This window comes from Sminthopsis crassicaudata, chromosome 6 (genome assembly GCF_048593235.1).
Source record: "Sminthopsis crassicaudata isolate SCR6 chromosome 6, ASM4859323v1, whole genome shotgun sequence".
Lineage (NCBI taxonomy): Eukaryota > Metazoa > Chordata > Mammalia > Dasyuromorphia > Dasyuridae > Sminthopsis > Sminthopsis crassicaudata.
The window spans coordinates 234,928,109-234,944,809 of NC_133622.1; the positions used below are offsets into that span (position 1 = coordinate 234,928,109).

General features: G+C 54.3%; 1 protein-coding gene across 1 annotated transcript in view; it reads right to left on the minus strand.

Moving 5' to 3' along the window:
* Window positions 1-3,030: 3,030 nt before the first annotated feature.
* The window catches only part of PHF21A (PHD finger protein 21A), a 194,066-nt gene continuing 180,395 nt past the window's right edge, over window positions 3,031-16,701 (minus strand). Inside the window, 6 exon segments of the mRNA XM_074274334.1 lie at window positions 3,031-4,602; window positions 7,835-7,938; window positions 9,243-9,318; window positions 12,378-12,533; window positions 15,015-15,100; window positions 15,103-15,177. Of these exon segments, the coding sequence (XP_074130435.1) occupies window positions 4,348-4,602; window positions 7,835-7,938; window positions 9,243-9,318; window positions 12,378-12,533; window positions 15,015-15,100; window positions 15,103-15,177 (752 nt within the window). The 3' untranslated portion in view covers window positions 3,031-4,347.

Consider the following 16,701-nt stretch of genomic DNA (forward strand, 5'->3'; position numbering starts at 1 on the left):
TTTTCATCTCCTTTTCTGGTTTCTTGAGGCAGTGGGATCAGAAAAGTCCCCAAGACCCCAGACCCAATTACAGAATCAGAGAATTGGGAGCCCCCCACTGACCCGTAACCCACGAGTCTTGCAGCATGGCAGTGTGGGAAAGGGGCTACATTGGGGGCAAATCCTGGCTTTTCACTTCATCCCAGTGTGTGACCGTGAGCAAGCCTGGTCTCGGTTTCTCCATCTGTAAAATGGGGGACTTAGACTCCATGCTCTCTTAGGTTGCCCAAGCTGGGACCCTCATCCTGCCCTTTGGGGCCATATGGAGCCAGTCTAATCCCAACCCCCCCCCCTTCATCACAGTCCTCCTGAAGCTCCTCCAAGGCCTTCTCCAGCCCTTGGATACAGGTGCCCAGACTGGCCCAGCCCCCCACCCCTCCCCACCCTGCTGCCCACAAGTGGCCCGGCTGGGACCAGGCAAGAGCCAAAGGGGAGGACGGAGGCTTCTGAGCCCCAAACCCCAACATAGGGAGGCCGACACCAGACTTCATTTTGTTTTATTTAGTAAAGTGTAAAAATAAATACAAATTTATCAGCTGCCTTCGGCCCTCCCCCCTCCCCTCCACAAAAACCCCAGCCCCCAACAAAACACTTTGAACCTAAAAATCTACATGGGGGCTCTACAGAGACTGAAATCACAAGGGCTCCTAAGTCAAAGAGAGGGCCACAGAATGGGCCAAGTCACATCCCCCCTCTGCCCCAAAATCCCATTTAGAATGTCCCTCTCTGGCCCAGCCCAGGTTCCGTAGGAAAAAGCCCTGCTTATCTGGGGGGTCCTCCTGGAGGCGGCACAACCCCTGGGGCCGGCTCCCCCACAGGGACAGCTTCCTGGTCGTCAGGAAGAGGGGCTGGCCCTGCGGAGATTGTCCGGCTCATCAGCAAGGGTCCCCTACGGCCGCCCGGCCAGGGTGCTTGCAGGAAGAGGGCCTGCATCAGATGAGACAAGTGAGGGTTCCCGGGGCGTCCAAAAGACACTTCCTGCCCTTGCTAAGTTACGAAAAATAAAAATTGTCAGCGTGCGTCCGCTCTGTGGAATGGAGGGGGGGGGAGAAGGCTTCCCACGGCCTCCTCTCCCTTCACAGCTGGTGAGGTCCCGGCAAGAGCGAGGCCAGATTCCTTGGGCTCCCCGGGCCATCTTCCCAAGGACACCTGCTTCCAGGGGCTCAGGCGGCTGGCCCCTCGGAGTGGACTCCCCGCAGCCCCCGGCCTCCCCGAGGTTTCCTGAGCTCCCTCTTGCCTTAGCCCTGGCGGAGGCGCCTTTCCCTGTGTCCTTTCTACAGTGGGCAGGCAGTCAAGGCACTGTGGGCAGGTGGAAAACTGAAGAAATCTAAGGGAGGGGCAAGAGCCCTGGGGGGCTGGGGAGCCTGGGGGCGACCCCAGAGCCGGCAGCTTCAGAAAGAGAAATGCTAGACATCTCAGGGAGCAAACTGACTGGTGGGGGAGCCAGACTTTGAAAGGCAATGAGAATGGGGGGGAAGAGAAAGAGGGGAGGAAGAAAAGTGGGGGGTCCAAGCAGGAAGACCCTGGGGCAGCAGGAATCACAGGGAGGTGCTGCAGCTGGGCGGAACCATGACCTCAGCGCCCGGAGGCTGGCTGGAGCGTGTGGCACCCTGGTCCTGCCCCAGCTTGTCAGGGCCCCCAGGCTACTTCTCTCTGTCCCAGCCTGCAGTGGACCTGGGGAGGGATGGATCCCCGGGGCCAGTGCCCAAGAGGAGGAGGAAGTGGGGGCCCCAACTTAGGCTTCTCAGGGCCCCAGCTGCACGCTCTATCTCAGTACAATGAGCTTGGGAGGTTTCCCTTCCTAGTCTGTCCCATGGGGCCCAAGGCCTCCTCCCAGAGTGCTCCCAAGAGCTTCTCTCTTCTGACAAGGGTTCCAACCTCGCCGTCACTTATAAGGAACCCTCAGAAGACCCTCCTGAGCCCAGGCGCTCAGAGCTCCCGGCCCAGGGAGGGGGAGAAACCACAGCGGCTCTGGGAGCGGCAGCCAACTGTTCCTGGGACAAGTCTGGGCCGCTCCCCACAGCTCCCTCGTTCTAAGGGGAAGGCCTGATGTCTCCAGGATCCCAGCTTGGGGCTGGCCGGGGACCCTCCGCTCTCCCTGCCTCGACCCCTCGAGGGGGCTGACTTGGGGCCCAGCTGTCCCCCAGCCCAAGCCCTTAAGCCTCCTCTCTAAACTTCTGGGGAGACGGGCAGGAGCCCAGCTGCCGGAGAATCTCATGGGAAGGGTCCTTTCCCGGCTGCCTCTGCGCCCTGGGAAAGGGGAGGGTCGGGCCCCCAGTTCCAGCTGGTGGATGTGACCGGGGTGCGGCTATTGCTGGGAGCAGGGGCAGTAAGCCAGGGGAGAGGCCTGGCCACCGGGTGCCCCTGTGGGGGATCCTCACAACCGGGGGGTGCTACTAGCTACCTTCCCTCTCTGTGCTGAGCACCGGAAACAGGAAAGCTCTCCAGCTGCCCGGGACGGTGCCCCAGAGGTCGGGGGCATCCACCTCCTGCCCCAAGGAGAGACTCTCAAGTCTCCACAAGTCTTCTCGGGAAGGGAAGAAACAGGCTGGAACTGAAAAAGCAAAATCAAACCGACTCCGGACCATCCCCGGCCAAGACTTGTCTGGGGAGACAACTGCTTGGAACCCATCCCTTTCCTCTACCTGGGATCCAACAAGGATGAAGACTTTCTCAAGAGGCAGGCGGGCAGACTCGGCCTGGGGCTCTCTGGGGCTCTGATGCGGTCAGCAAGGTGGGCGCCTCCCCTGTGGAGCCCCCGGCTCTCAGCACTGGCGGCTGGAGGGCCCCTCCGGAAGCCCCAGCAGTTTGGCCAAGGGGCCTCACAAGAGGTAGGGACTGAGTCGCCAAGAGATGGAGCGCCCTTCCAAGAAGGGGGAATGGGGGGAGGGAGACCCGGGGCCCTAACTCATCTGCCTGGAGACACGCCCCCACGGAGCGGCCTCGTGAGCGGCAGATGCTGTGCTAAAAAATTAGAACTACACAGTCTTCTCCAGTTCTGACACCTTTTTAATAGAAATCACTGTTTTTAGGAAACAAATAGCACTTGTGTAAATTTTTTTTTTACAATGTTTCTTACCTTGATCTTAATTTAAGTAACACTAGGAAGACCTCAATAGCTTTTATTTTCCTTTTTAATTTAAAAAAAAGTTGTTGTCGTTTTCCCCAAGATACAAAGATTTTGCCCTTGCATAAAAAACAGTGCCCGAAACGATGACACGAGGACTCACAAAGACTCACTGTATCTCACTGACACTAGGACTCCTAATCTATACCATGCAAGGTCTCAGCTACCCCTTAACCGGGCTGTCAGCCTGAAAAACAGCTCTTCTAGTCCGTATTTTAGTTTTTGTTACAAAAAAAGTAAAAGAAACGTTTAAAAAAAAAGCAAAGGAAAGAAAACGTCTCCATTGAGTTCACACATCTGGGCTGTGGGGTGCTTTGCTCAGGCTCTTTCCGCTTTATAAATATAGAGAAGGGATGGAGCTCTGTTTCAAGTAAAATCACCGATCCGCCTTTTCCCGGGCCTCTGCCGCCCGGACTCGGGGAGGGGGCCCACTTGCTCCGCCCCGCCCCAGCCCCCCAAAAGTGCAGCGGGCAGATCCGGGGGGCTCTGGAAGGATGGGGGGGAGCCTGAAGGGGTGGGGCGGGGGCCGGGCGCCGGGGAGAAGCGGGCCTGGGGGCCACTGGCTGTGGCCGTCCGGGCCGGACCCCTCCCTCTGCCACCGGTATTAAATACTGCTTATTTGATATACTTTTCCCACCCTTGCGCCCACCCCCTCCCGCCCTCCCGCCCTCCCCACCCTTCTGGGCACTGCGATTGCTTACATCTGGATTTCCTTTTTTTGTTGTTTTTGGTTTTATAGTCGTGAGAGTCTCAGACAGGAAAGCCCACGCGCTCTTTGGACCTCTCTTCCCCACCTAAGCGACCGCTCAGCCGATAAGGGTCTGAAACCTGCCCTGGCCTCTTCCCGCTCCCCAGCCCAGCCCGGCCCACCCCTCGTGGCTGTGGAGGCTGCTGCAGGCACACACTGGTGTAGAATAGAGAGAGTAAATAGAGATTTCACTTGGCACGGTGCTGGCAGAGCACCCCCAGCTGGCACTGTTTCACGTGATGCGGTCCAGACTTTGCATGTACACACAGTAATAAGGAGGATCAATTGGCAAACTCCGGCGCCACCTGGCACGAGCGGCTTCTCCCTCTGGAGCCGAAGCTTTCGCCAAAGGAATCCTGCCCTTCCCAGAAGAAACCCGGCTCGGCTTTTCTGGTGTTCCGGGGTTCCGCCGCCGGCCCGCGGCCGGGCCCCGTTATTTAGTCTCTTCGCCCTTGTTACAGTTCAGCGTGCAGCCCGGCGAGGGCGTGGGCGCCGGCGTGGAGGGCGCGGCGGGGGCGGGGGGCGTGCAGTCCGGGCCGTTGGGCAAGGCCGCCGAGCCGGCCTCAGAGTTCATGGGCTTGGACAGGTCGATGCCGTGGATGAGGCGGATCAGCTGCTTGACCTTCTCCAGGGAGCCGTGCATCTCCTTCTGCCTCGCCAGGATCGTGTTCTTCATCTCCATGCATTTCTGTAGCACAAGGAGAGAGAACGAGGGGCAGTGAGTGGGTAGCGCCTGGCCCTGCGGGGGTGGGGGGCCCGGGCGGGGGGGAGACTCTGCCTCTATCTCTGGGAGCCGGGGCAGTCCTGCTAGACATGGCGGTCAGGCCAGTGGGGCCTGGAGCTGGAAGGGTGTGGAGGGATTCAGCCTGTTGCTCTCCTCCTCCCCCCTCCCTCCCCATGCTCCTCTACCCAGGACCCTCCAGGCTGGGCCCTCCAGCCCTCAGGTACAGAGCCAGCTCTGCCACCTCTGCTCTGACCACTGCCCTCCCTGGCTTCCTAACTAAGACCCCCCCCCCCCGTGCCCCTCTCTTGCCCCTGCTAATTATCCCGCCGGCTCTGGGCTCCTTTTGCCCAGGTCCCCAGGGCATAGCCCGCTGCCTGCCACTACCAGACGGACTGAGCCACGGTGATGGGGAAGCAGAGCTGGGAGGATCTTCGCAGCCAGCCCGGGCCACATTCGGGCCCAGGAAAGCAGCCCCAGGCCAGCCAAGGCAGGCTCACTGAGCCCACACAGCCTTGCTTTCCAGGCAGCTCTAGTTCTGCTTCTGGCCGGGGAACATCCTGGAGCCCAAGAACTTTCAGCACTCAGCCCCCGCCCCCGCTGCAACTTGTTCCCAGGATGCCCCAACTGGAGAGGCTCTCACGCCGCCTCTCCCAAGTAGGACATGGCAGCCCAGCCCTGCACGAGACCATCTCCTTCACCCTCCCGGGGAGTCACGGCCCGGTCTGTGCCCTCTGCCCTCTGGGAGCACTTTCCACAGTTTTACGAAGCATCCAGCCCACCAGTGCCCTCTGTGATTTCCACCGAAAGACCCCAATTCTTCCCTTCTGGAGCCACACTGGCCAAAGGGACCCTTCTGCATGAGGTAACGACTCAAGGATAGCCATCGTGACCTCCACGGCTCTCTGCCAACCAGCCCAGTCTGACACCTGCAGCTGAGCCTTCACTCTGAGGGTCCGGCTGAGCACCGCAGGATGAAGGCCGGCCGGGCAGAGGACCGCGGGCCGTCTGCTCGGCCCTGTGTCTTTCCTGACCCAGCCTGCCATCCTGAGCAACTCCTGGCCACCAAACCAAACCTTACAGTTAGCGGCAGGGCAATCCTGGCCAAAATCTTTGTGAGACAAACTTCTTAGGTAGATGACTCCAAATTTAGTGAATTACTCTAATACTGAGATTTTTGAAACCGAGTATGAGACTTTCCATTTGACCCGACTCAATTTCATCTTATCCTATTAGTCCCCAGTTTCTGAGCTTGTCGAGATTTCATTTTAACCCACATTCTTTCCGTGTTTGTGCTCGTCCCTCCCACATCCGTGTCCTCTCCAAATCTGATCTCCGCTGTGAATCTGAGAGATTGGTGCAAATGTAAAAGGCGGGGCCAGGCCCGAGATCCCCAGGGAGACCTCCTGTCAAGCAGAGAGCAAACCATTAACGACTGCGCCTTTTAGTCGGGTGAATATCTAACTATTATCTCTCAGCCCCACCAGGCTTTGTTTTCTCTAAGAAAGATGAGAGACTTCATTAGCTGCTTTGCTAAGTTTAGGTAAACTACATCAAAAGGACTCCACTTAACCATTGACTCAGTGACTCGCTCCCAAAGAGCCTTCCTGGGCCTGGCTCTCTGCAATCGCTGTTTCCTTTCCCAGATGTCAGCTAACGTCCTTTCGCTGTTACGTTCTAGAGTTTGGCAGGAACTGAAGTGGAACTTGGCCTTGTGAGTGAGCGCTGTTTTTTCTTTTTTTTTAAAAACTAGCATTTATTAAGTGTCCACTATGTGCCAGGCACTGTGCCAGTCAGCATTTTACGAATACGTTACCTGTTTCTCACAATAACCTTTGAGTTAGGTACATTTATTACCCCATTTGCTCATTTATTTGACATCTAGGAAACATGTTCGAAGAGCGCTTGTGACTTGCGCAGGGTCACACGTCTAGGAAGGGAGTGAGGGTGGATTTGAACTCGGGCCTTCCTGGCTCCAGCCTGCAGCTCTGTAAGAGCTTTGGGGTTCTCTGACACATTGCTTGGAGCACTTTTCCCAGTCTTGATGGCTCACCATCCCACCCACCAGTATTTAGCAGGGGGACGGCCCTTTGGGGATCTTTATCTTGGGGATCTACAGGCTGTAACCTTGTGGTTGTCTCTAGTTCAAAGGTTGTTCTCTGGCCTAGGCTGGAAGGAGCATGCTTGCTTGGCTCTGTCCCCAGGGATTACAGTCCCACCTCTCCTTCACAGGGCCCCTTCCCTGCCCACACGGGTCCTGGACAGGGAGCCCTCACCAGGCCCTTCCCGACTCTCACCATGTCTCAGCAGCTCTCACCTGAAGGCAGCTTTCCCACAAGGTGGTGCCGGCCCCCTGGCCCTCTCCTCCCCACCACATGCTAGCGGCCTCCCCCCAGCTCAGTGAGTGGTCCTCCATCAGCCTCAGCCTAGCCCTTCCCCCTTAGCCACCGCTGGCCATTCCTTCCTAACCAGAGCCTCTGACCACCCCCTCTCTGATCACAGCTTCCTATTCCTTCCCTCTGCCCCTTCTTGCCATCCTCAGTTGCTCCCCCGGCTCTGCCTTCCTTCTCCTCTCTCCCAGTTAAACTCCTCTAAGATGCACTTGTGCCCCCTGCCTCCTCTTTGCTCCCAGCACCAGGGAGCCACCTTCCCCTGCACCCCCACTGAATGTCGGAGGCTCCCTTTGCTCTCTCAAGGGCGATCTCTTGGAAAGGATCCCTTAGAAATATAACTCCTGGGAGGATGTGGCGTGATCCTGTGTGGCAAAGCAAGGGAGCTGGGCCAACATCTTTGATCCACTCAGCTCTCTTTCAAGGGTCTGGATTGTCATCCCAAAGTCTGGACACCCCCAATGCACCTGTGGAACTGCCGTCCCCTTGCAAGGACCCTATCTCTCAGACCCTGCCCCGACCGACTCCTCCCCTCCATGAGGGGTCCTCTTCACTCCCAGCCCCACCAGAGCTGCTGAGGTTAGCGTTAGCCCATGTGCCTTTTATGAAATCAGGCACTCCTTGGGGCTAGGAATGAGTGAGTCACATTCTGAACCGCTCTCCCACTTAGTGCACCATCCCATGGCTGCACGGAGCAGGGGCCGGTCCATCCTGGGGCCTCCCCAGCCCTTGGTCCAGCCAGAGAGAACCCTCACCAGCCCACTGAGACGTGGGACGTGTTAGTTAGCAAGTGAACGAGGTCTCCTTACACTTATAGAATTGCTGAGCTGCTTCACCTTCTGCTCCAGCTGCTCTCGCTCCTGTTTTAAATCTGAACTCCATTTAAGCAGTTTCTGTTTTTCTTCTTCTTTTGCTGTAATAGAAAGGGGAACAGACTTACAAAGGCATTCTCCGAGAAGATGCTCCCTTTCCCAGGGCTCTTCTGGCCACCGCCTCTGGACGAGGGTCGCCTCACTCTCGTTCTGAACACCCTGAGGCTTCCAAGGGGGGGGCTTGCAGAAGGGCACAAGGCCATGCGGGTCCAGGCCATGGGGGGAATCCTTTTTGTGGATCCAGGGCGCAGCCCGAAGACAGGCCTGGGCAGTCCCCTGGTGCCACTGCTTACCTGAGCTCTGGCTTCTAAAGCACTCAGCTGCCCACTGTTTGAAAACAAAGTCTCCCCCTTCCCCTAGGTCTGCCCTAGTTGCTGATGGCATTTGGTCCTCCTAATTCCGGCCTCATAACGATCCCAGGTTCCTTTGATGACATCAGCTCTCAAATCTTGCCTGTCAGCTAATCCCTCTCAGACCTAGCCCTCCTTTTCAATTTGCATGGAAACCACTCTAAATGTGGGTCCTCACCTTTCAGGTAGAGCACTGGTTCTTAAAGAGTGGGCCGAGGACCCCGAGGGCTCCCCAACATACTTGAGGAGGATCCATAAGGTCAAGAGTAGTCAATAATTTTTAAGAGTGTCTGCCTTGAGACCCCTACTTGAGAATGGATGGCGGTCTCATTAGCTGTTTCTTCTCCTTCCAGGCTCTCCCATTGGACTAATTTTTCAAATTGTTTAAAAACAAAAACAAACTCCTGCTCCCTCCCTATTCCTAGGATTCCGAGCAGCTTCTGCAGGCACAGTTCACACCCAGGATCACCATGGTCACCATGGGCCAGCTTCCCTCCTGCCCAGAACGCACCCCCCTCCCCAGGTCTGCCCTCGGCTCCCTAGCTGGCAGCAAACACTGATCCCTTCCCCCTTCCACCGAACCTTCTGACTAGGCTAAACGTTTCTTTTTTTTCCCTTTTTCTGAGGCTGGGGTTAAGTGACTTGCCCAGGGTCACACAGCTAGGAAGTGTTAAATGTCTGAGACGAGATTTGAACTCGGGTCCTCCTAAATTCAGGGCTGGTGCTCTATCCACTGTGCCACCTAGCTGCCCCCAGCTAAACGTTTCTTAATGGTGGGGATCCCAGCTCCTCACATCATCATTGTTACATCGGAGACGGTGATGGGTTTTTGGAGACCATGGCTCTAGGTTATTAAGTTATCATCTCTTGCCTCTTCCCCGAACTTATCATCTCTTTCATTTAAAAACTTTTCATTTTACAAGTTCGATTTACTTTTAAAAGCAAGTGTGTCTTCCTAGCAGGGATGCTGCAACGAGGTCACTGACATTCTTTACCTGCTTTGTAGGCAATATAGGAATGAACAATTGCTAAGGTCCCGGGCCAAGGAATTGCTTCTTCCTTTTTCAGCATCTGAAAGCAAACGCCAAAAACATTCCAATGATGAGAATTTCACTTTGAGGATGGGAAATGCACCCCCAAAACCGCGCCAGGCGACTGGAGGACATTAACCTCCCAGAGACGGCGCCTTCCAGACTTGCTGTAAAGACAGAGGAACGTCGCTGTTCGGGTCTACCCCGTGTCTCTCTCACAAGCACTAGTTTGTGATGATAAATTAGGCAAGACTCTCAGTGGCCTTCACTTCTCCTCAGAAAAGCACTGAGCTTTTTTTTTTTTTTTTCCTTTTTTTTTCTTTTCTTAATAATAGCTTTTTTACTTTTCTAAATACATGCAAAGATAGTTTTCAATATTCACTCTTGCAAAACCTTGTGTTCCAAATATTTCTCCCTCCTCACCTCCCTTTCCCCCTAGACAGTAATAATCCCCAGTAGTCAATATGAAGCACTGAGCTTCTGATAGGAAGGGGAAAGCCTCGTCACTGCTCCAGACTGACAGACAAAAAGCAGGAGGCCTTCTGAGCCTCCCAACAATGCAGCACACGGGCAGACCACAGACCATGATTTCCGCCCCACCTTCTCTTTCTCCTGAGATCCCATTACTGACACTGCTAAACTGGTGTGATGTTGGCAACCAACAGCAGGATTAGCCTGACTTAGTTTTTCTCTCTCAATTTTCAGCATTTTCCCTTTAAAAATACACAGTATAACTCCATAACTCAGAGCTTGATCAAGTAGAAAATAAAAATTATCTAGGAAAAAACGCCTTATTTGGAAAAAAAAAAACTACTCAAAAAATTAAAAAGCAGTTTGGCAGAAATTAGGCTTAGACAATATCTTATACCACATTCCACAATACCTTCTAAATGGATGTATGATCTCAATATTGAGAATAATATAATAAAAAATTAGAAGAAAAACAGATCACCAGTCACTCACGGCTATTGGTAGGCAGTGTATTTATAACCAAACAAAGGACAGAAGCGATTGCAAAAGATAAAATAGATAATCGATTACTTGAAACTGAAAAGTTTCTGCACAAACAAAACTAATGCAACTAGAAGAAAAGAAGTGGTCAAATAGGAAAAAAATCTTTGTTATCAAATTTCTTTTTGTATCCAAAATATATATATATATATATATATATATATATATATATATATATATATATATATATATATATAGTGTGTGTGTGTATAGACAAATGTGTACATGTGTCCATGACATGTATGTAGGTATGTATGTATGTGTATATGACTAGTAGCCATTCCCCAATCGATAAGTGGTCAAAGTCCAGCAATAGTCAGTTCTCAAAAGAATTGAGAGGTATAATAATCACATGAAAGACTGCTCTAAATCACCAATAAGAAAAATGCAAATCACAACAACCCTGAGGTTTCATTTCATATTCTACAAATTGGCAAAAATGGCCGAGAAGAGTTATGGAATGATAAGTACCCCAATACATTGCCAGTGAAGCTGTGAAATGGCACAACCTCTTGGAAAACAATTGGACTTAAGCAAGTGAGAAGACCTTTGAACCAGAGACTCCATTACTGGGTCTATATCCGCAGGAAGCCAGAGCTATGCAGAAACTCCCTATATAACCCAACATATTTACAGCAGCACATTTCACGATAAACAGCGAAGAATTGGAAATTGATGCCCATCAGTTGGGGAATGGCTAACCTAGTTCTGGTGCATAAATGTACTGGAATATTGCTGTGCTGTAAGAAATGATGAACACAGAGAAGCACAGAAAGATCCACAAGAATTGATGTAGAGGGAAGTCAGCAGAGTCAAAATGTAAAAAACAAAACAATGATACACCAAAAAACAAACAAATAAATAATTAATTAAAAATGTAACAAAATTATAAATAATTCCAAGCTGGACTTGAATGAAGAAATATGAGAAGTTATCCCCAACCTCTTTGTTGAGGGGGAGGTCTACAGGTGGTGTACATTGCATATGTTTTCAGACTTTTTCAATGTATTCATCAATTGAACTGATTTTTTTTCTCTCAAGAAATATTATTTGTTATACGGGATGGCACTCTGGGAGGGGAAGGAAAAAGGAAAGCATGTGTATGATACAAGAAACAAGACTATCAATAGAAATTTATTTTTTAAAAGCTCAAAATATAAAATATCTCTTTTCCAGGGTCAATGTGCTCAAAACATCGATGTATCAGCCCTGTGCTAAAAGGAAACTATTTGGACAATGAGTTTTTCCTTAAAAAGACATGAGGAAAAGAAGAGATGAGAGGCCGGGGCCTCCCACTCAAGCCTTCCCCTCTCTCTTACCATCTTGGTAAGATCTGGGAGCATCCTAGTGGACTTAGACTGGCACCAGGTTAAAAGAGAAAAGATGAGTTTTTCTCCAGCCAGGAATTCTGGGAGCTGGAACAAAGTACTCCTGGGCTTTTCTGGCTTCTGGGGTAATAAGAATTCATTCAGGCTCCAGGGGTTTCAGTTGTGGCAAATTGAGATAGTGCTTTCTAACTCGTTTCCTGAAAGTGGTGCCAGTGGAGTTGTGTGATAGACCCGCTGTTTCTTTTCCAAAATAATTACCTGGGCACTTCTTTGGGGGGATTTCGTTGCTGGCAGGAGTTGAACAAACACAGAAGGTCCAGACACTGCCTTTAAAAGCTGTTCTTGGAGCAATGTGTATTAGAGAGAATAGGACAGAGTGCTGTGTGTGCTGATAGTTTAAGGGGACAAAGACAGTGACAGGTCAGCACATGTCTTTTCCATTAAGAGCTGGAAGCGTGGATAAATCTCAGGAAGAGGCTGGAAAAACTCAGAGGGAACAATAGATGTAGATGCCTATTTTGTGAAGAGTGGGAGACTGAGAGCACCAGCTCAACACACAAAAGAATATCAGGGAGCATTCTAATGGGCTCTGTGTGTGTGTGTGCGTGTGTGTGTGTGTGTGTGTGTGTGTGTGTGTGTATGTTGGGGTGCTCTCATCCATCATTATCAAAAGCAAGCTGGTTCCAAGTGAAAGAGTCATGTGTTTTGTCCAGGCCGGCCACGCCGGAGCGGCTTCACCTCCCTGTCCCTCACACAGTACCTGGTCTTGACATTTGGGACAAATCCACATGCCCTTGGGAATGGTTTTCAGAGGAGGGTCCAGACAGTCCAGGTGATACACACGGGAACATGTGTCACACATTAACAACTGCCCACTTTTTCTGCAAACGCTGCAAAAATCCTCATGGATATCACCCTAAGAAATTGAGGTGAGAGAGGGCAGAAAAGGAAATGGTGACTTTTGATATTCACGCCCTGGCTGATTTTTTTTTCAGCACAACTGACTGGTAGGGGCAGAGTTTTCACCGAGGTCCAAGGGAGCAGGGAACACCAGGCTCTTTCCCTTTCTTGTCCCCTCTTCCCTCTCCTCCCCCCACCCTCCACCTGTCCTGGGCACAGCAGGTGGGCCACCTGGACGCCCTGTGAAGCTCTAGCGTCCCCAAGGGGCTAAAACAGTTCTCAAATTTTAAAGGTTCAGAGAAATCCTCTAGTCCAAGAGCCCCAGGTTGCATTTTTAAAGTAGTGCCCTCGGGATTTAGTGTTTTGGGAGGGGGATAAACAGTCCCTGACCCGGAAGTTCTGAAGTCCTCCTTGGTGACGGGGCAGGGCTGTCACCCCCCTGTCTCAGGGCCCCAGAGAACTCATCCCGCCCTTCAGTGTCAAGGTGTGGCCCCTGAGGCCTGGAGGAGAGCGAGCGGGCTCTGAAGCCCAGCAGGGGCGGAGCCCAGAGCTGGCCCGGACATGGCGCTCCCTTCCCTGAGCCCGTGGTCAGTGCAGCTTCGTACTGACCCAGCCGATGGGGCTGCCCAAGCTACGGGCCCTGTCTAAAGATTGTCCCCAGGGACAGGAGAGGGCCGAGAGAGCCCCAGCCCCGAGGCCGCTTGTGGGCAGGAAGCCTCGGACTCCTGCTTCTCTGAGCTCTCCCAGGGGCTGTAGAGGCTCACAGTGCCCACAGTGGGCTCAGCTTTGTTAACAGGGCAGCACTGTCTCCGGGGCATTTACAAAACAGCCAAGCCAGGTGAGGGGCCACTCTGCCTCCTGAGGCTCTGCTCTTGGGCTGCTCCCAGGGCCCGCCCACATCCCAGCACCCGCGCCCACCACCGGCTCCAGCAGGCCCAAGAGGAGGAGGGGGAGGGGATGTGTGGGCCCGGGAGCTCGGCTGCTTTGTGGGGCAGACGACGGAGAGCCCGAGGCGAAGCTAGGCCTGCTGGGCTCCTCCTCCCTGGGAGGCCTCTGGGAGGAGCCATAATGGGGGGCCCAGACCCCCGTAAGGTCCTCAGCATGAGGAGCCGGGGAAGCCCAAGTAATCCTGCGCTGGGGCTGAAAGGCTTCCGGTCTGAATCAAAAGGGGAGCTGGGGGAGGGGTCAGCTGTGACCGCCCCAACCACTGCCTCCTTATCAGGTGTAAAAACACACAGAGAGAACATGCACTCAGTACAACACATACACATGTACACACAGCCCACACATGCACGCAGTGTACACGCACACACACGGCACACACACACACACACACACACACACACACACACACACACACGGCACACACCCATCGCTGCCCAGGCTCCCTGGGGGGGCACAGGGCATGCCCGAGCACGAGTGACTGGCTGGATCCAGCCGGTTACCGTTCCCTGGGCAGTGCCCGGTCTCCGTGTCCCCTGCCAGCAGAGGGCCCAAGCTCCGTCTCTGCCCCCATAGGGGGGAAGTGTAAAGTAGGAGCCAATATATTTTTGAAAAAAGTCCATCCCATGGTGTGGTGGGGAGGGGGCTCAGAGCAGCAGGACTGGGGATTCCAGACAAAAGCTTTGGTCTGTGATGTTCCTGGAAGGCCTTTTGGGTTCAGTGCCCCCCAAAGGCTCGTGAGCAGACAGTGTGTGAGCTTCTCCCTAGGGACCTGCCCCCTGGCTGCGGCTCCCACCAGGAGCTTGTGAGCCCCTCTGGCCGTGGGATCATCTGGGTTGGGCTGGGCACTCTCTAAGTGCTTGTCCACAGAGGGGTTCCCAATGGGCTGCTCCATGCCCGGGGCCTTGGGGCTTGCAGACTGCACTCGGCCTTCTAGCCTGGAGGCTCTTGCTGCGGCCTGTGCCCTCTGAGGAGGTGGCAGAGCTCAGCCTTGGCATTCGCGACCTATCCCTCGTTTCCTGACCTCTGGGATTGTCGGACCCCACCCCCCAAGCCCAGCTTCTCCGAGGAGGGCCAACTCCAGGGGCCATTCTGCCCAAGGCCGGTCTGGGTGGGATCCAGCAGCGGGCGTGTCAGTTTGTGGTGTCGTGGGTATGACGTGGGGTACCAGGGTTTCCCTAGAGACCCGTGTCTGACCCTCCCCGCCCCAAAGGGGCTGCCTTCAGCCACGTGAAATGGGACCAGAACTTCTGGAGAACGAGAGGCTGACACTAGATGAGCAGGGAAACCCTTCTATGATCTGAACTGGCTGCCTAGTTGGGCATCATTTTTAAGCAGCCAAGTTCGGGCACCCCAAGTCTGGCTTCCCCGGGAGAGGCCGAGGGCCGGCCGGTGCCGTGGCTGCAGAGGAAAAGCTCGGCTCCCGGGACGAGGGAGGCCGCAGGACTCACGTGGGGGGTCAGATGGGGACGACAGCGAGCGAGCCGAGGGAGGGCCGGCCCGAGAGCGGCCGCCCCGAGGGGAAGCTCTCAGAGAGAAAGCGAAGATTACTTACGTCTGTGGAGGTGGGGCTGGGCAGGGACACAGGCTGGACAGGTGCAGGGAAAGTGAATGTGGTCTCGGTCTTTTCATTTTCGGGGAGTCGGGATGACTGGATAGGGGGGATGCTGGGGTCAGGGCTCCAAAGCCCAGCACCGCATTGTATTTTGGAGGACGACCTACATGCCGAGAGAAGGGAACAAAAGGGGAGGAGGGAAGGGGAGAGAGGGGAAGATGATCTTACATACCTTTGGCCAGTGATCCTCATTGGCTAGCATGGAAAAGGAAGTGAGGGAGCAGACAGGAGTTAGTACAACGGTCACAAAGGGAGGAAGAGAAGCTGAGATTTACATGTCATTAGAAACACCGAGGTGACCCTCAGCAGCGGGCGCCCGGGACGCTCAGCGCCCCCGAGAGCGAGGGGAGGTCCTGCACTGTGTGACTGGACCGGGGCCGGGCGGCTTAGAACGAGGCCCTGGACTCCTGGGGCCTCTGAACTCAAGGGAGGAAAGCGGGGCACAACCCAGTCGGGGCTCCAAGCTGAGGATCCAGAGCAAGAATGTCTGTTCTCCCCTGGTGGAGCGGGGGTCCGTGCATACCCTCAGTCTTAGGGCTGGCTGCCCACTGTCCTTCCTGCACCCAAGCATGGGCAGAAGCCGAGTGGCGTGAATCCCCCTCCGCTCATTAGCAGACCCAGGGAAAGGTCTGTTGTACAGTAGCAGCTAACTGCTAAAATGACGTTTTTGGCGACCAGTGAGTTTTTCTCCCATGCCCCGTTTCAGCGGGGACTGCCAAGTGTGAACCTTCCAGCCCTTCCTATAATTCACACAGAGTACTGGAACCGTGAGCCCCCCAAGGGACACCTTGATCAGCAGGGTCTGACTGGAGCAGCCTCTGCAATAGGGCCTCCAGCGGCAGAGGTTCCCCGGCGGCTCTGGGTCTGACAGCCCCACCTGGACCCCGCCATGTGGAAGAACCTCCCTTTCCCTCAGGAGCCGGGGAGCAGAGGTAGAAGGAGAGGAGGCCCAGGGGCCGGACACAGGTGCCCACAAGCAGGGCACCAAAGGCCGGCCTGTCTGTTAGAAAGACAGCGACCCGTCCGTGTCCCTCTGCCCCGACTCCTCCAGCTCGCTCTTGCTGGGCTGCTCTCTGAATCTAAGCACACAGTTTCCGGCTCTCTCCACCATCTCCCGTGCTTCTCCTCACACCCAGGCTCACGCCGTTTACAAATCTGATGTCTCTGACAAAAGCCCAGACAGGACCAGGCACAGCTCCCCACAGGAGACCTCTTCCGGGCTGAAATCGCACCATTAATGACGACTCTTCAGGTCTAACCATTCAACCAGTTTGAAAACCAGCCAACCATGCTCCCCTCAAAGTACTCCCTCCCCCTGCCCTCCAGGACAGCCTGAGAGCTTTGACTGCCTGGCTAAAAGCTGGGTCCCAGCTCAGGCCCAGCACCTCCCCGGTCCTGTCAAGGAACAGAAGGAAGGGACTGGACCAGCGGCTTCAGCACTACAGGGGCCTCCCCGAGGGTCTCAGAGAATGGCCCTGGGCTGAGAGGTTCAATGAAGGGCTCAGGGGCTCACAAGCCAGAGGTGGTAAAAGGGGAAAAGCTCGCCCCTGAGCCAGTCGTGATGGCTCTTTGGGATCACTAGCCCTCTCTCCCTTTGATTTGATGTTCTAGAATTACAGAGCCAGAC